At 40.6% G+C, this 19,861-nt stretch overlaps 1 protein-coding gene across 1 annotated transcript in view; it reads right to left on the minus strand.

Moving 5' to 3' along the window:
• Window positions 1-19,861, minus strand: part of DNM3 (dynamin 3) — a 173,330-nt gene that overhangs the window by 59,110 nt on the left and 94,359 nt on the right. Inside the window, 1 exon segment of the mRNA XM_054515853.1 lies at window positions 9,681-9,790. Within this exon segment, the coding sequence (XP_054371828.1) occupies window positions 9,681-9,790 (110 nt within the window).

The raw sequence follows: 19,861 nt of genomic DNA on the forward strand, positions 1-19,861 counted from the left end.
GTGGATTCTTTAATTGATTGAGAAATTTAAAATTAATCCTTTTTCTTCCCTGACTCCAAAAGTACTAATTCTCTCTTAAAGCAAATAATAACCTGGATGACCTTATCAGACGCTGTTACCTTAAAGTGAGCAAATACCTGAATTTTATTTAATTTGCAATATTGTGGAACTCCAAGTCAGCATTTACTGAACAAAAAAAAAAAAAAGAAGTCAATTTAAAAAACAAAGAAAAAAAAAGAAAAAAGCATAATGAAATTGCAATGAAATTGTCAGAGAAAAAAATGCTTTAATTTATTGTTAGGAGAAACTTTTCCTGAGATAAGCTTTTCTGGCTAAGATAATGAAGCAGCTATAACTTTGAAGAACTAGGAAGCTGAAATGGTAAAAGGGTACTCTCAGCAAAGATGACTAAAAATAACAATAGAGCAAATAAAGGCTGTAAAATATAGTGATAGGGAAGTTCCAAAAACACTTATCTGCAAGAGCAAAACAACATGACACCAGCTTGTGAAAACATTTTTTCAGGCCTGTCATGTTATATATTACACTTTTTGGCATTTGGCATTGCATTTGTGGCTTGCTGCAAGCAGCGTGGCTGTGTGAGCAGGGATTTCAGCCAGGCACTCTGAACACGTGGGAGCTGACAGTCCTGCATTCTGTCTCTGTGCCAGGACTTCTCCTGGGGCTGGGGACACCTCATGGCCAGCAGCTGATGTCCCCACATCTCCCAGGCCCTTCTTTCTCCCTGTAGGATCTGAGAGCTCTTTTTTGTGCAGCTGATTTTATTCCACCACCACTGCCAAAGAGCCAGCACGTGTGAGGGACTGAAGGATGCACACCCTGAGTGCTCCCACCATTGTCCCAGCAGGGCAGGTGAGGGGATGCTTGTCCCCCAGCTGGATTCCTTGCTGCTAGACTGCCCCTGCCTGTCTTTCTCCCAGAAAGGCTGACAAGCATAGGAACTTTTCAAAGGGAAAAAAAAGCCAAAGTAACTTCTTTCAGTAACTTCTGAAGAGAGTGTGTCCTTTTCCTGTTACCAGTGGAATCTTACAAAAACACATTTACATGTTTTACTCATTAGAATTGCACTGGCGTCTCATGGAAAGCTGTAAAAACTTTCTTGAAAACAATTCAGATTTTCTGTTTTCTTCTCTCTTCCACTTCTTAAAATTGCTGAAGCCATCAGCACAGCACCAGTTACTACTCAAGCCTCACCTAGGTTCTCCATATGGAATATTCTGAAGTCATGCTCTCACCCTCACCTCTAGAGCAGGCTAAATGGGATGTTGGACATCAAAGACTATGACAGAATAAAGGATACCAGGAAAGATGAACTCTCAACAATACCAATCCTGCTGATATTCAGGTATCTGTAAATCTAAGGACTGCAGAAACAAGATAGATACAGAAAATGGGAACATGCTTAGAAGTACTATCTGCAAGTAGTATTTCCCTTGAATATTTAAAATTTCTTAAATGTGAACACATAATTGAGGAAACTGCAAAGCTGTGTGCATCTACCACATCTACCTACTCCACTTCCTCCTGGAGTCTCATCACTGTAATTTAAATATCATGCATAGTCCATGAAAATATAACTATAGTGGCATATCCAGAAATCAACATAATAGTGATAACACTGCCTTTCTTTCCCAGAGTGAAAAATACAAACGGCTACCATTTGTTATCTGCAGATTTTATTGTACTCTAGATAAATAAACCTCAACTTGGAACTGCATTTCCATTAAAAATGCAACATAATTGCTTATGAGGATGAACAGACAATTGGACTAAAAGCATCATTTCCAGTTCTGGAAGGTTCCACACTCAGGACATGCCTTCTCTAGGCCAGGCCCATCACCTCAAAGTCCAGCAGCCACCCAGCTGTGACTTTGCTTACTCTACAGCTTCTTCACTTTATTTTCACCTTCATTTCTTGAATATTTCAGAGTCTAATATAGAAATGTCCATAGGTGTTTCCTGAACTCGTCCCATCAGGAAAAATTCCTAACAGGACTGGATTAAGGTATTTGAAAGTGCCCAAGAGGAAAGTGAGAAATGCCAGATAAGTTTGAAGACTGACCCAGCTGTGAGTTACTGAGATTTCCCTCCCAGCCACCCTGAAGCCTGGGCTGTCAGCACTGCCTAGGGAAGGCTTGACTACCTATAAACCAAATCTCTGCACTCCAGGGGCAGGGAGTGAACAACACACCTGGAAATCACCCAGAAAGAACAGCCCTTGCAACACCAGTGGGTTCCCTCCATGGTGGCTGCACATCAGAACGTGCTGAGCACATCCCTTGCTGCACATCAAGAGGGACTGTACCTCTTGCAATTTCTTAATACTAAGATAAGGTTAAATTATCTAGGTATCTCCAGCAAGCCTAGAAAATTTGGAAGGGCAACCTCATTCCAAGCCCAGTTAACATGTGTGATTATATATTAATGCATGCTCACATATAAGCATGTGCATGGAGAGCTCTTAGGTTGAGCTGGATCTGGATATCACTGGCCAAAGTTGTACTGGAGATGCATAAAATTTATTTTCATAAAGAGAAAATACAAACCAAAATTAACTAAAAATGCATTTATTCTTGCCAATGTGGGAGGAGACAGAACAACCATTACACAGCAAGTATAGTGACATTTTTTAGAACTGGACCTATAAACTACTTAAATCTTCTTCTTTGTGTAAAGAACACAAATCCATATTTATCTTCAGCAGTCACACTGACACAAGGGAAGCTACTCACAGACTGAAAGATAAAGGAATACCTTCTTTTACAGGGATTTCAAAGTGATTTTTTTGTAAACGTCTCATCTCTATCAGGATGGAAACAGAACTGAACATTAGAAATCTAGACCTATATGCAAATTGGTCCCATTTTATTCCATGAAAAACACAAAAGATTCAATTCTTAGGTATTTCTCACTTGATTGAAATTGGAAACACACAGAATATGGGTTTAATGAATAGTCACCTAAATGAAAATGGGAGAAAATAACAGAATCCAGATACTCCAGCTACTGGGAAAGGTAATCTTGGATTAAATTGTACATTTTCCATCTATTTAATCTGCAACTCCACTGTGCACACTGTGCTTATTCAAATTTAGTCTTACTCTGTGATTTTGGACACCTGTAATTGCACAATGGCTGGTTTGAGCGTATGCACTTTCTTTTTTTTCCAAATAGAAAAGCTCTACCAGAAGCTCTGCAAATCATATATTTTGAAGAAATAAAAATGGCCATCTGCTCTGAGTTAACAGCAGTGACTAACATTTTCTATCAAGGCATACCATTTCAGATCACTCCAGTGTGAATGCTAATTAAAATTAATTACACATGACTCTGAAGATTCTTTTTTTTTAATATCCAGAAAAGCCAAGGAGACAATCTCCGAGACAATGTCATGAAATAATTACACTTAAGGATTTTGCCATCTGTGTCATGTGAGTGCTCTCCCAAAAGCATATGAATTTTTTCAAGTACACACACTCAAAGCATACAGAAACCCCCCAACTTTCAGGTGCAAATGAACAGAAGATGTGCTGCTCAGTACATAGGCCAGCCTTGGCAATGAAGTATCTCGAGTCCTATATGTAACCCAGAACAGAAATGCAGCCAAAACTAACACCACACAGGCCAAAATCCACAGTAGTAACAGGGACTGCCACTAAAATATTCCAGCAGTCCCTGGAGGAGAAGGTTTCATGCCTTTGGTGGTGAGGGATGGAAGCCTGGCCTGGAATTTGCCTCAGGGCCACACAGACACAAAAGCTGCCCCCAGCTGTCAATACCTGCACCATACTCTCTCTTATTTGTCATGTAAAAAATATTTGTCAATAATGACAAAACAGAATATATTCCAGGAAAAAATCCAACCTTTTTCTTTTTTTTTTCTTTTTTTTTTTCTTTTTTTTTAATAAGGGAAAGCTGTTGGCAATAAAGGCTAGCTATTCCTTGGGTTTGTATATTTTTCCCGTTCTTAAATATTGTACTCTCCAGCATTTTAAGAGTTTATTTAGAAATGTTAGCAGCTTTTTTTCTGGATTAAATTTGTAGGGCTTTTTAATTAAACAGATTCTCTCTCTTCCATTTTGAACAGAGAGGGCTCTGAATAGCTTACAGTCCAGCTCTTCCTGGGGCTTAGCTTTCTGAGTAATTCAAAAACAGTAACTAAACATACATCTCATTTTAGGCTTTCTCCTTTAGCCTGGCTTCTATCCAACACCTCCTCTGACCCGGTCTCCTTTCACTAGTTCCCTTTATTTTGGCTCTTGCCCAATTTCCCTTATATATGGATAGCAGTTAACCAGTTGCTGCCCATGGCCAGAAATTCACTACTTACAGCTCTGGTACATTTGGAGCCCCAGAAACAACTTGTGCTCCATCCCCTTCTAGAGCAACCCAGAACCAACAACATTTATCCAAAACATGCAGTGATAGCTCTCACTGAGCAGACACAGAGTCATGTCCTGGGTCCTACCAGACACCAGCTCCCTGTGCAATATGATTCCTGACAGACAGAGTGTACTCAGGAGTCAGGAGCTACAATTCCTCATCTGGCAGTTCTATTTTCAGTCCTATTGTGTGCCCTCAAAATGGCCTTTTGCTCACTCTCCTCTGGACATTCATCTCTCTGTCAGATTAAAGAGCTGTTTTTACAGACAGGCAGCTCTGGAGCAGGGATGGCAGATTCTGCCCCACTGCTTCATGATTCCTGAGGGGCATTTTGCTCTCAGGAACCCACTCTTGTGAAGCAAAAGGAACAGTTCTGTGCTTTGCACTGCTCCTCACACCCCTGTATCACACAGAACCACAGAGGTGAGGAAAGCAACACCATTACTCAGCTTCATCTGGGTCCTGGTGATGCCTCAGGTTACAGCTTTTATATTTTTCAGGTTCTGTGCTGCTTTAGTGTGTGGGTCTGGGCTTCACATTAGGGGATGGTGAGCTCTGTGCACAGAGCAGGGAGACAAAACAATTCCTGCTCTAGCTGGGCACCAAGGACAAATGACCCAAATCTCAGGCCCAAGAGCACAAACACCGTGGGCTGAAGAGAGAAAAACAGGAAGGATGGGACTGCATGGGCTGGAGCTGTAATTGGACAATGAACTCCAATATGCAAATGGACCAAAACTTACAAAAGTATCAGACTCCATGACCTGTCATCCATTTTGTGACCATTTTGGGTTCATCTGGGTTGTATCCCTGGCTGGGATCTTGTGCTGCCTGAGGTGCATCCATTGAGGCCTTTAATAAATCCCTACTTTATTCTTTAACTCTGTTACCCTCTGTTCTAGCTCAGCCTTCTCAAGGCATCACTGGTTGAGCAGGAAAGGAAAAGACACGAGAACTGGTGGCACCTTCCTCTGCAAGAAAAGCAGAATTTCCCACATTGGTTCTGCTCCTCTGGCTCCAAGGACAGGAGTGAGTCTGAAGAGGAGCAGAGGAAGGCTGCAGAGATCAGGGACTCTCCACCAGGTAACCCTTCCTCATTCTGTGGTTGCTACTCCAACTGTTGGTAGAGAAGGCTTGAAAAGTCACCAACTTAGCAAACACTTCAGCCTACTCCCATTTATAACCCCCCAAACCTGTACCTAGTAGAATCCCTACTCCTCTAAAAGAGAATTCATCTCTCCAGAATTGGAGAAGAGATGGAGAGAAGCATTTTTTCTGCTTCTAGCAAATGAAGGCAGGTTTTTTTACTCAGCATCATTTCTTGAATTAAAAGGGAAGTAGTATATAAATTGAGGTGTAATACAATAATACAACAATTTATTGACCAGTAAATCAGGAAAAAAGTGTAATCAGGCTACTGCAAAGGCAAGAGATTACTTTAGAACAACAGACAATCTGTCAAAATAGTACCATGTGGATCAAAAGGACAAGATCAATGACTGCTTGCCCTTCTCAGGGGAGATGGAGAGGTAGGACTTGCACAGATCCTTAAGGGAGACATATTTAAGACTACAGTTTTTGTTCCAGCCTACAGTACTTGGGTAGCAGAAAAAGCACCAAGAAGTGAATAATTTTTACAAGAAATACATGGAGAATAAATCAAGTCTTTGGAATTAAATCCTGTAAGGACAGTAAACTTTCTGGGGTGGACAGAATTTGTTTTCTTTGTTCTTGAGCTCTGAACAAGACTCTTACCCACTCAGCAATGAGAACATGACATATTAATCTACTGAATGTGAGCTGAGATGCTGACAAATCCTCTCTTCTCCATTCTCAGCTCTGCCTAGAAAGTCAGTGGCTACATCTACACAACTTCACAGTAAGCTCTACAGCAGTACTGCAAACTTTCTTTCTTTTCCTATAGCGTAATTATTTTAAAATACTCAATATATTTGATCTCTTTTTCCAGTCTAAAAAAAGCCAGACTTGCCACGAGTTTCCTGTGGAGAAGATGGTTAACACAGAATAGCACTCACTCACAGCTTTAGGTTAGACACACACTGTTTGAACCCACTTTAGTCACTAAAGGCAGGCTGTGCAGATGGATGCAGCCAAAATGATCCAGGAATCACAGGGCACTCACTCAAATTCACTTTGGTTTAATATCTACTTCTCCTAAGGTAATGAAACTAGAGGAGTCCATTGCAAAGGCCTTCCATAGTGTCTATAAATTAAGTAGATGGCCCATTCAAAAACTTTAAATGTATGACTTACTTTGCAGAAAAACAAACCTAACCTCCCAGTTAAGTAATACTGTAACTATTTCAGGCAAAGTTTTCCTTTTCCCACCCTCACCTTTTTTTTGTTGTTTTTTTAAAGATTTAATTAGAAAGTAACACAAAAATAATTTAATTATTTCACAGCACAGCCTTTTCATAAACACACAATTATGTTCATTTCATGAGAATTTATCTTCACTGTGAAATCAATCGTCACAGTCTCCATTTACTCTACATTACCAAGTCACATTTGATTCCTGTCAGAGAACTGTTGACTTCTGCAGTAAATCAAAATGACAGATACTGTTAGTTTCCTTCTCCATCTACCCCCAGTCTCAGCTAACTCAAGATGGTTTTTCCTTCTATGCAGTGAAATGAGTATTTTCCTGGTAACTATATTTCAGAGCTGGAAAGGTTTTCATAAATGGAAAAAATGCAGTGCATAATCCAGGAAACTATTGAAATGTACAGTATCAGAAACATATGGCTGGAGCAAATACCTATGCAGTGAGGGGCTGGGAATGAAAAAGAGAACAAGTTTATTAAAATTCTTCTCCTAAAGGGTTTTTGCTTGAAAATTAAAATAATTTAATTGAACATTAAGAAAGCTTTTATAATCAAGGAAAAACATGCTGCAGATTATGGGGGGAGGGAAAAAGAGATACAGAATAATCTCCATGCTATCATGGAAGCTGGAACAGATGATTTTGCCTTTGTTCTTTAATGATCTACATCTTAAATAGCAAAATGGTTCCATAACCAGAACCCTCAGTGGGCAGACTTCGAAAGCTGATTTCTTTCTTAGTTGCTAAGGTTTTTTTAATTAAAAAAAGCAACCCCTCCACCACCACCCCCCCCCCCCAAAAAAAAAAGCCAGCCAGAAACTAAGTTAATTTTTTACATGATCTTTGAAAAGCAAGCCATACTGACACACACAGAGATCAGAAACCAAGATTCAACAGATTACCACAAAGTAAAACAAAGGTAAGAATTTTTATTTCAATGTATCTTTATCAATTCCCTCTTTCAGTTTCCTTAAGAATGTGGGATAGGGGACAGTCCCCAGCCAGATCATTCTACTCAAGACCCAATATTCCTATTTTTGCTGACACATCTATCAATTCAGGATTCAGTGGAAAGTGATACTAATCTTGTTTTGATCAATTTGTGCCAGGAGGCAGATTTTTTAGAAAGATCAAAAATCAGCTGTTTTACAGTAACAGAGAAACTGCTGTTTTATCTAGAATTCAATAAATATTTCTTCAAAACCAACTTCTGCCTCCCTTAAAGCTGCAAGACTGACTCCATGATCTGCCTCTCCCAAGGCAAAGGTATTTTGTGGTCTTACTGCTGTGCTGTCATGTCTTAACATGCCCATGTGGATGTAAGGATGTTTTTAGAGCAGCTTGCTGAGGCTGCAGGGTCTACTCAGAGCCCAAAGAGGCAGGGCTATGGCAAATATTTTAGACATCTGATTTTGAAATCCTTGATGTCTAGTATGGATGAAAATCAAGGAAAAATGTGAATGTCCAGCTATATACCACCTAAATAAATCCCAAATTTGCCAATGGAAATGCTGCTCTTGGATTTTCACAGCAGTTCAATGATTAATATTTATGATGATAATAATATTCAAAGCCATTAGTTGAACCAAAGGAGAAACAATGAGTTAAATGAACAAATTTCTCCTGGAAGTAACCCAATATGTCCAGCTGCTATCAAGCCACCAGAACCAAGTTACCTTTCTTGATGGATCCACTCATATCTACAGCCAGAACCATCAGAATTACATTCATTTCCAGCATCCAAAGATCATTTCTGTTTTTAAGAACATGAAAAGCTTTTCAAAACTTTTTTCTGTGCTCCAGAAACACAAGTGCTCAAGCATTTGAATTGCTATTCCCAGCCAGTGTGCGTGTGCCATGCTTTCAAAGGGCATCTCCTGGCAGGCTGGCTGAGGCACAGGCAGAGCCTTCCTGGGCTAGTTCAGACTGAGCCTGACACTGTGGCCTCACATTTCTGGGGTCAGCACAAACCTGAGAGGCCAGAAATCCCATTATTTGCTTTTGCTTTGCAGGAGGGAGGGGCACTCCTTGCTTCTGAAATTCTGGCCACTATGTCTGGAGCAAAGACAGCTGCCTCTGCAGAGAGCCACATCCAGCCCTCATCATCTTGAATATCTGAAGGTAATGCCAAGCTTTAGTGATGTGAGGGAGAATCAGGTGTGAAGGAATTTAGCAGAAGAGGGGAACAAGGATATCTATCTATGCTACATTTGCCTGAAAAAAAGCTTACAGAAATTGCCCCATATCTGCTAAAATGCAATTCCCCTGAGACAGCTACAAATGCAACTCTCCTCCTCAGTTAAAAAAAAAATAAAAAAATTACACATCACTTTTATGTCTTTCGTAACATTTAAGGAGACTGAGCTGGCTGTGCATCAAGAGTAGCTTCCATAGAGCACCCACACCACTTAAAACAGAGAAGAGTCTGAGAGGAAAAGTGTGGGGCAAAAACGAAAAGACAAAGATTTTATTAATTAAAGAAGTAGAGGAATCTAATTTTTCTCCATTCAGCAGTGTTTAAACCCAAACAATCAAATGAGTCCCAAGATTAGTGACAGGCAAGATTTTCCACTGGAGAAAGTGAAAAGCAATGATGCTTTTGTGATTTACACCAGTTGAATCTGGTCACAAGGTACAGAAGTCATGAATGTTTTGGTAAGCCTAGGTGACTGCCAAATAAAACAAAAATAGGATCAGGAGATGATTATTCAGCCATAAGGAAGGACTGGCTGACTCATCATGGAGCTGTGGCTCAGAGGACACCAACCTCTCATCCCATGGTTATGCAACAGCAAAGCAGCAGATAAATCAAGAATATCAAGACCTTGTGTACTCAACATGGTGGAAACAGCAGAAGTGCACTCACAGTTATTGAAATGCTCAGCTAGATACAATCTGATAGAAATATCTTCAGAACAGCACATTTTCTTACCTCTGCTCTGTGTTAAACAATGCAAAGATGTGTTTGCTGGACATGAAGCTCTTTTCCACATCTCGCACTTTCAAGTTGTCCAAAGGCAGCATGTACTTCTTCTCTTTTTCCTAGAAAAAAAAAAGGATTAAAACAACACTGTGTGAGAAGAAGCCTGATGTCAGCAAGATCTGTTGAGTTGGTAATGACCTGGGAACATTTGTTATCATAAGGAAATACCCAAATTTAAATGTCTGCTTATCTTTCATAGACCTACCTGCAAGAGAAATGAAACCTCAGTTTCAGTTCTGTTTTTCACTGACCCTTTTAAAACATTTCCTAATGAAAAAAGTTCACCTCAAACACATAAACATCGACATTTGTTATTTTTCATTCCTCTGAATTCTAAAAAGGCAAGGGTCAGACTTCACTAAAATAAAAGTGTCTGATCAAAAAAGAACTCTTCTATGTCTGCACAGCAAGAGAAGTAACTGGTGGCATAAATTCATCTCTACTTTGTTGCAATTATTAATTATTTAAGCATGGCATTCAATAAACCCACACATAAACTTTAATTCTGCCAGTCAAAAATACAAAACCCATACAAATTAATCAAAATAATACCATGTACAAACAAAATCAGACTCTAATCTAACCAGCTTATTTCTCCAAAGAGGAATGAGTTATTCAGTCTTGCTGTAGCCAACTCCTTTGCAATTTCATCACAACCCTCATTTACAGCACAATCACTGTAATTTCACCTTTTCCAGGTTTCGTCCTTCACTTCCCATTAAGAACTAGCAATACTCCCAAGGTCATTTATTATGTCAGAACAAAAAGAATCCTGAGATTATTAGCTGCTCCCATTGTGTTAAACTTCTTTAAGTGATGGATAAACTGAAGCTGACCTCTCCAGTTTGCTTTGCAAACACACCTGATGTTCAGTAGAAGGATCCAAAGACAAGAAGCCATCCTCAAAGCCCTCATTCTGGGCTTGCCCATCACGACAGCACTGCTCACTGGGTTATTAACACAGCACAGTTTAACAGCTCCTAAAAGCATTCAAGGTACTGTTGAGGCTGGTGCCACTATGGCAGCAATGGATGCAGAGAGGATTTATGCCCTGGAATTCTCCCAGTGGATATAAATGGGGTTTTCATGACTTCGGCTACCCAATGACCCTACAGAACTTCAATAAATCACCAAAGTTGGAGAGCTCAGATTCCTTCACAGTCCCTTATCAGCCAGCTTGAAGCAAAGCTGACTGGTCTCTGCCCAGCCACCAGCAGAGCCAGCTCTGAAATCCAGCAGCATTTCCTCAAGTATTCTGGGCTGGAACATCACTCATGGGGGTTGGCTCAGGAAGAAATATGCATGGGACAACAGTTTGTTGTATGCCAGGAAACAGGACAAAGGGACAAAGCAGCTGAGGACTCAGTCTTCTCTGTGAGTGTTTCCCAGAATACACCAAGCAGCTCTCAGTGCTCAGAGCTGGAAGATGTCCTGGCTGGGCTGAACGTGTGTTCTGTGAGGGCAGATGCAATTCATCTTGGCAGAGCTTCAGCAGATTGCAAAACTCAGCTGGATGAGAAAGGCCCTAAGAGTGAAACTATAAAAATACTATGACATGGCCAACAAAGGCTCACTTTCCTAGACAGCCTCCTAGCAGGCCTCAGGAGAGGAAAAAGCAGATTTCAAAAGCCCTTCTGGAAAAGCACAGTTTCTCTTGTTGTTGAATACAAAGGTTATCAAATTCTGTGTATTATATAAAAAGCATCTGATGGATTTTGAAACTGCCTCTATCTTAAGCACCCTAGAAATTATTCCTCACAAAAGAAGATACATAGGTTTATTCTTCAATCCCTCACCTAACATCTGGTCCCATGAAGGAGTCTGGTTCAGTGCCACTCTGTAGCTGTTTATCACAGCTCAGATCTAAATTCTGCTCCCAGGGAATCTGCATGGTCTGAAGCCCTGGGGCTCTCCCAGCAGGGACTGTATACCACCACCCACTCACTGAGAATTACCACTGAGACAAATAAAACTAAGCCATGTAAATTCATAATTTAATTAATATTTATATTAATTAATATTCATATCAATAAAAATAATTGTAAACAACACTAAATGAAGATCTTATAAATATTTATATATGCAAATTTGAAGTATCTATCCTCTAATACTGATTTGTATTGATATGATCTCTTTTGCTATTATAAATTTATGTCCTACCTAGTATAGTAAACAAAAGTAACAATATGTTAGCTCTGCTGCCATAACAAAGGGACACACACTTGAAAAATATTGTAGCATATATTAAACCTTGTATCAAAAGCAAATATCTTTTTCAGCTGAAAGCTGGACTGCAAGGCAATATAAGATACTTTGTATTATATTTCAAAAACTTAAGGCAGGTTATATATAAAAACATCTTTTGGGCAGAAATATTCTATTTGGGCAGATATATTCCATCATAGCTAAGGAAAAAACTCCAAGATAAGTAAGTTCAATTTTTTTCTGTAAAACTAATCTTTCAGTATTACAGAATAGACTTACCATGATTTACTATTCAATTACTGAAAATTTAAGAAGTTTCTGATGAGGTGTTTCTTCTGACAGACACTATTTACTGACAAACCAAGCAAGCACAGATGAATAAAAATAGAAACTGATGAAAAAACTATACCAAGAATCTGATTGTCTAAACAAAAATTCCACAAGAGGGAAAGTTATATAAATGTTTGATGCCAAACTGTGAGAAAGTGTTTCTTCTGCACCACCAGGAAAAAGGAAATGCCTACTGAAGGCTAAGAAGTGGTTGGTATTTATTTACACGGCCTCCTACCCACATGCTGAGACAGGGCAGTTTCCAAGAAAGGGAAATCACAGGGTGCCTGTGCTTGAGGCAAACAGAATCACACAGGAGAGATCAGAGCTAAATACTGCTTAATTCCAGGAGAAAGGTATTACTGTGACATTAAAGTGTGGCAGCAAAACTCATTGCAATTTTATTTTCCCTCCAAAGTGGGAGAGAATATACAGAAATGGAGAACAAGCTAATTCAACAGCAGATGAGCCCAACATTTCAGCCTAAGCTCAATTAATATTATGTTATGGTAGGGCTAAAAAAGCTGCAGCCAGGACTGTTTTGCATGTTTCCCATCCCGAGAAGCTGACAGCATAAGAAACAGGGAATGCATGAAGCCTGGGAGGAATGGGGCTAGGCACCCTTCGACGAGTGACTACATGCACATAACTGTGGGTCCAGTTTGTCCCCCTCAGCATTTGTTCTTTTTTATTTATAGATTTTTATTTTTATAAAGGGGCAGAGAACTTCAGCGTGACATGAGGGGAAAAACCAGCACATGCTGAGCTCACGTAGAGACTTCGCCTCTCTTTTTCCAGAGTGGAGGAGAAGAAGGAAAAAGTGGGAGGTAGAAAGGCCCATTCTGTCCCTGTGACATGAAAAAAAATTCCCCATACTCCACCCTAGAAAAACAAACGAACCTGCTGGCCTGGGGAGGCCTTCCCACCCTGGAGACGATGTTTCACCACTCGTGGGCATAAGTAGCACTCACATCCTTAATGGACCAGTTCTGTTCTCTGACAGGCAAGGGAGCTGCCAGGAACTGACAGCATGATGTAAATATGCCATATTACAACTGCCCCTTCCTTCTGCACTGTTTAAATATACTAAAAATAAATACTGTTCAAGTCTAAAATGGCACAAGGGATACAAAAACTACAACAGCAGCTCCCCTTCCCCCAGCAGGGTCTCAGCCAGCACTTCCAGGCTAATGAACTCCACTGCATTTTCAGCCAGGGGCAGGAACTGCTTCAGAAAGAGTTCTGTGCTTTTGGAACTTTCAGGCTCAGTCAAAACAGCAAAAGAAACCTTGGACACAACATCAGCAAACCAGATGATAAGAGGAACAGAACTCCCTTGCTTCAAAGATAGAGATTGTTTAATGACTTCAGCTTCTTCCAGCTATCAAAGGTGGTTCTTGTGTCACTTCAGGCTGGCTAAGGTGCAGCAGCAGCAGCAGAGGCTCTTTTCCACAAGAGAACAGAATTCAATTTTATGCAGCACACCTCAAGCACACGATGCTCAGGTTCTGAAATGCAGGATTGAGCCAAGCATTGGCCCAATTGCACTTTCAGCTGCATCAAGAGAATTGAGCTGGTTTGCTCACCACTTCCCAATGCCTTACAGAACATCTGCTTTGACATGGAGGGTCATGACACCAACCAAAACCTGTCTATGTGGGGACCCCAAGTTCAAAGAAATCAAGCTCCCAGCTGGAAGCACAGGCCACACTGGAAAGGTTGGAACAAAGGCTGGTTTGCAGCAGGATTCATTCTCTGCATCAGCTGAGAGCACAAATCTCAGGAGTATTTACTGTGCCCTGAGAGCAAATGTAGATACCCACAAAATTCCTCTGCCATTACTATGAGGCATTAACAAGTATTAGGCATTGATTAGGCAAAAGAGTGAACTGCTTTAAAATCATAAACTGAGGAAGAAGAGCTTTGAAATAAAGCTGGGGAACAGCAGATAAAAAACTTAGCATTTCTGCCTCTGGACTAGGTTTCCAGACCCACACTGTACTGCTCTCTGGATTTGTTTCTGCATTCATACTCAGGGATAACACTTACCTGACTCAGGCATCGTGCTCAACCTTGTTTCTGCCAGAGCCAGGGATGGCAGGGCATCATTAAATATCCTGCAATCAGGGCTCTAAAACATGTAGGTGGAACACCCAAGCCAAGCAACCACTTGGCAAAGCAGTTAAGCAGAAGAGGCAGAAAACAGTCCCAAAGCAAAGCTATTGTACAGTACTGTGCTATTTCATATGGCCAGAGCAGTGTCCACATTCTACAGACACACAAGAAGCAGTGGCTTGTGAACCTGCTGAGCCAGAGTGATCCTTATTAAAGAAAGAAGAAGAGAAATAATACAAGTGTAAGGAACTGCTGGTGGTCTGTGCCTGTTTACTCCCAAAAAGGAAAGGCTCAGCCTTGTTTACACCTCAGAGCTCTGGCTGCCAGTGCCAACAGCCCACACTGTGGCATTTGATGAAAGTGAAAACTATTAAGATGCCTCATAGAAACCTTTATAGTATTCAAATCAATATCCAATAATTTACCGTATTCTGACTTTAAATATACCCAAGAGAATTTTCTTGTGTTTCTGTTTCAGTTTATATTCCTCAAAGCATACTTTGAAAAATGAAGCATGAGATTCTCAGACACTACTGCAACATTCTGAAGAAAACTGAAGCAAGTTCTTTTATTACAGACTACTTAGCAGTGTGGGATTCAGGCCTGAGCATGCTCCTGGATACAGATGTAGAAAACATAATTCTAACATGTCTATAAAATGAAGAAGGCGCTGCTTTACCAGAAAAACAATGCATACCTAAATATTCTAACATTTTATGAAAAGCACTGCAAAAGAATACTTAATAAGTTGCAGATGAGAACATGTTTCTTCCATCTATGCACTTCTCCCCTCCAGTATTCTAGAGTCAACTCCAAATTGAAAATCTCATGACAAAAATGTGACAACGGCCCAGGCTGATAAGCTGGGCTGTTATAAGAACAGAGCACAAACACCAAATCTCGTATTCCTTCAGTCTTACAACTCTTTATCTTTTGCCCCATGCTCAAAATATTGAGTTTCTTATATAAATCAAACCTGAAACTGTAGCTGAAAGAAAGATCTCATGATAGAACCAAGCTATTTCAGGTTTCAGTTATCTTTCTATATTTTGCATTTGTACTAATTTTTTCAGGCAATTATGCATACTCCTGGCAATTGCAATTTTTTTTCCAATCTTTTGTTATCTTTTTCCACAAAATGTAATTAAAGAAATTTAAGAACATTGTTATATCTCTACTGTTCCTTCAGAATTCAGTTATGGGACTAAACCTGATGCTAATGGTAAATAAGTCCTTAGTCTGACCTTGTTCTTAATTTTACAGTGTCACTCACTTCCCACTGTGGTTTTCTCTCGTAAGACCCAGCATTATTATTTGTTTCTACAACTTTTTGTTGCCCAATTTTTCCAAGTATAGAAAAATGAGAGTTCACAACTCTGCATTCAAAATACTTCAAGAAGCAATGGCCACTGGTTCTCCCTTGAAAGCAGTTTTCTATCCTGCCACATTTCAAGAAGGACATCAGGATAGGCTGTCTCTACGTCTCTATTTTGCAGGGCAGGTTTCCAGGGAGCTGAAGGCTGCAGTTTGAATTCCTACAGCACACCCCAGAGCAGAACCTCATAACCCCCCTGCTCAGAGCTAGGCAGCCCCAGATTCCTCCTTCTCCTTGCCTGAAAGAGAGGATGGGCACAGAATCCTTGGGGAGAGCTGAACTGAGCAGCCAAGCTGGCCTTGAGGTGGGAGCTGACAAACCTACGAGGGGGGCTGTCTAGGCATCCCATTGCAGAGTCTGAATGGCTGTATGAAATAAAAAAATAATTAAAAAAAATAAAAAAAGGAAATCTAATAATTCCACTGGTAGTCCACCCTGCCTTTACAGAATCAGTGCATCAAATGCAAGGGCAATAGCTTCTGGAGTACATAACAACTTCAATGTTAAGTTTGCCCCTCTCCAAAAGAGGTGTTTATTATCACAAGTGAAGGGCTGGTCTTTCACTGCTCTGTGCTGTCAGTAAAAGGATCAATCTGAGAGAAGGCCTGATGAAGAGGAAATCTCTGTTTAGCTCCTATTAGTTAGGATCTTGAAAGGTCATTTTGAATTTGGGAAATCTTGTCTGGGAAAGAAGCCAGCAATTCCTCTGAACTGAAGTGATGTTGGCATTTAAAACTGAGAGAAAGCCCCGACTGATGAGCCAGTGACAGTCTGGAAAAATTCTGCTGGATGCGCCAGGCGGCTGCTCCAAGGTAGGGGGGGATAAATGTATCCTCTGACCTTTCTATCCCTTGCTAGGAAGCCTGCTTAGGACAGCTTGTTTTTCTCTGCTGGTGCTCAAGTTTTTGTTTTTCACTCCTCACCTCTGCAGACCATCCAACAACCACAGTGGTTTGTGGGAGCAGCAGTGCAGGATGAAGGAGCAGCATGTCTGTGCTGGCACAGAGGGACAGTGACACACCAGGGTCTGTGAGATCAGGCTTCTCAGCTGGCAATCTGCATTGACAATTTGCATTATCACACATATGTGTGTGTGTGTGTGTATAAAAATAGAAAAATAGTGTGGTTTTATATATATATATATATTGTATACGTATATACATATATATATACATATATATATGTATACACATGTGTTTTCATGGTGGGATTTTTTTTATTTACAGAAAAACATAATTCTTGAAACCTCTTCCCTTTGAATTGAAGTGCAGCTCAGATTTCAGTCTTGGAAAGGTGATGGTCTGGGTGGATGAACCTCTCTAGTTCTAATGATCTCTCGCATTAGGAATACTAAGATAATATGGAAATAAACATAAGATAATATGGAAAAAAATACAGTAAATTGCACTGTATTTCCAGCTTCCTCAATGCCCTTAACTTGAAGATAGAAAGGGAATCTTTCATTTATTAGCCTCCTGAAATTCCTTGGTAAGCACATGAAGAAGATACACCTTTGATACAGTACAATTTTGTCTGCTGGAAAGGCATTTCCTAAAACTCCTCTTCCTTTTTATCTATTTCAGCTTCTCTAAAGTGAGCCCTAGGAAAGCTCAAACTCAGAAAGCCACCAGAGACCTTTCCCTGGGTACCAACAGAAGTATCTCCAGAGACCCCACATCCTTTGTGTATGCAAAAAAAAGATCTTTCCTGCAAAATGTAAAATGATAAATCTGCAATTACATAATTCTGTAAAAAACATTAAGCAGGATTTTCCTGAGGTGATGCATCTGTCTCTGCAGGACTCCTAAACATGCAACATCATGCGCACACACAAATTAGCTCATGGCACTTATGCTGCTCCACTTGCTTGTTATCATTAAAAGCTTTCAGACAGCAATCAATTTCACTGTGGTGGAGATTACTGCAAAATGCATTAAGAAGTTCACGCCTGTGGCAATGGTCATTGAAAATATTTTGGAAAGCATCCCAGAAGTATAAGACTTTTTCCAGACATCCGAGAGAAACTCTGCTGTGACAGAGCTTCTGGTGTCAAGACTTCTCCCTTAGCACCCCTCCTCTTCAGTTGTTTTTTGTTTTAATAGCAGCATTTTTTGAAAGGTACATTTCAGCTTTTTCCTTTTTTTTTCTTTTTCTCTTTTTTTTTAAATAGAGCCAAGATACTTGGGTCATGGAAAACATTAACTTCTGAGACAACTGTCTGAAGCTATCTCCTTCCTTGCTCCACATCATATGTATAAATATACTCTAGCTTATCAATTTTGTCAAAGAAAAACTGTTGAATTATAACACTACTGATAAAAATCACCTGTCATATCTCAACAACATATTTGTTTGGTCGGGTTTTTTTGTAAACTAAGTAGTCCTGGGGATGTTCCTATAACTAATAAACAAAGAAAACTGAGACCATCATAACTACCAAGCACAATTTCTACTTCATAGCAAAAACATTACCTTCACATGGTAAATCACCAAATAATGCTATCAAATCTTCAAGGGAAGGTTTTGAAATGTGTTTCAGAATTTGACAAAAGATATCCTAAAATAATTGCAGCGATGTGTAGCAAAACCTGCTGTCCTTGGAAACCAATATTAGATTGAAATCTCCTTAGAAATATTCATCAGGAATGTTCTCATGAAGCTGTCCCAGACTGAAGCACTCCTGAAGCTCAGAGCCAAAGCTGCTCCTCAAACTGACCTTAAGTTTCCTCTGTCCTCAGCCAGAAGCCACCTCTCAATGTCCATCACCTGTCCCAATAAGTACTGGAATGTGAGTGGGGATTGATTCAACTCAAAAAAGGAACCTGACAAACAGGGACATGGGAATGTGGAATAAAAGGATAGTAGAACATTGTCAAAGATCCACTGTCAAGGTCCTCTGGTTCAACTTCAGTCCATTTCCTCTTGTCTTGCTGGTTGTCTGGGAGAAGAGACTGACCCCATCTGCCTACAGCCTCCTTTCACAGAGTTACAGAGAGCACTAAGGCCATCTCTGAGCCTCCTTTTCTGCAGGCTGAGCCACCCCAGATCCCCCAGCCTCTCCTCTTATGATTTGTGCTCCTTCCCCAGCTTTGTTGCCCTCCTCTGGACTGGCTCCATCAAAGTTACTGCCATCAAAAAAGTGACTGCAAATTGCCAGGCAGTGCTGGTCTCCTCCTGACCCCTACCACCAGGAGTGTGTGCAGAGGGAAGTGTGTGTAGGAGAGCTGCCAAATATGATGGTTGTCAATATGCAGATGCTGTAGATTAAATGCAAATGTCCAGTGTTGCTCCCTCCTGATAACTGTATGTTTGTCACAGGCAGAAGTGTGTTCCATGAAGGACACTGCAAATCATTTTGATTGCAAATTATGACATTGCAAATCATTTTGACTGTGCTGATCAGCTGTTCCCTTGCAGCACAATACAGAAAGCAGAGGGCCTGTTGCAGCATCAGCCCAAGGGAAAGTATGTCAACCCTACAGCACACCTTCAAAACACACACCTGAAACAGGGACAAACTGCACTGCCCGGGCCAGGTGCTCCCTTGAATGCTGAACTCAGGCAGATAGCTCAGCACACTCTGGGGAAGCACACAGCAGCACCTCTGGAAGGACAGAGACATCCTCACACTGAAATAACCACAGACTGTTCAAGTGCTGTCAGTGCCTTTCGTGGGGTTATTTTTTGACAGATCACCTTTGTCAGCTTCATCCAAGCCCACCCTTGTGCCCTTGCTGAATCGCAGTGAAGGATAACACTCGTAGCAGCAAAGCCTTAGAGCCTGGCCATCCTTGGCACTCTGCAGGCCCAGAGCAGGCTGTGCCATGTCCAGGACAGATCATCCAAAGCCACCTTTGCAGCCAGCTCCAGCAGAAACAGGCAAACAAACACTGCAAGCACAAACTCACAGTAATGCCTTAAATTTTAGCTTTTCTATTTTTCAGATGAGTAGTGCTTTAGTGTATAACTCTAAAATTCCATAGCTTTGTCAGCTACTGTTGTCCCATTTTATTCACACAAAAACAATTCTCCCTAGGCTTGAAACTGAAGGACACCTTACTGACTCAGGCCCCCAAAAATGTAAACAACAGTGAATTGGGGGGGG

This window comes from Molothrus ater, chromosome 9, assembly GCF_012460135.2.
Source record: "Molothrus ater isolate BHLD 08-10-18 breed brown headed cowbird chromosome 9, BPBGC_Mater_1.1, whole genome shotgun sequence".
Taxonomy (NCBI): domain Eukaryota; kingdom Metazoa; phylum Chordata; class Aves; order Passeriformes; family Icteridae; genus Molothrus; species Molothrus ater.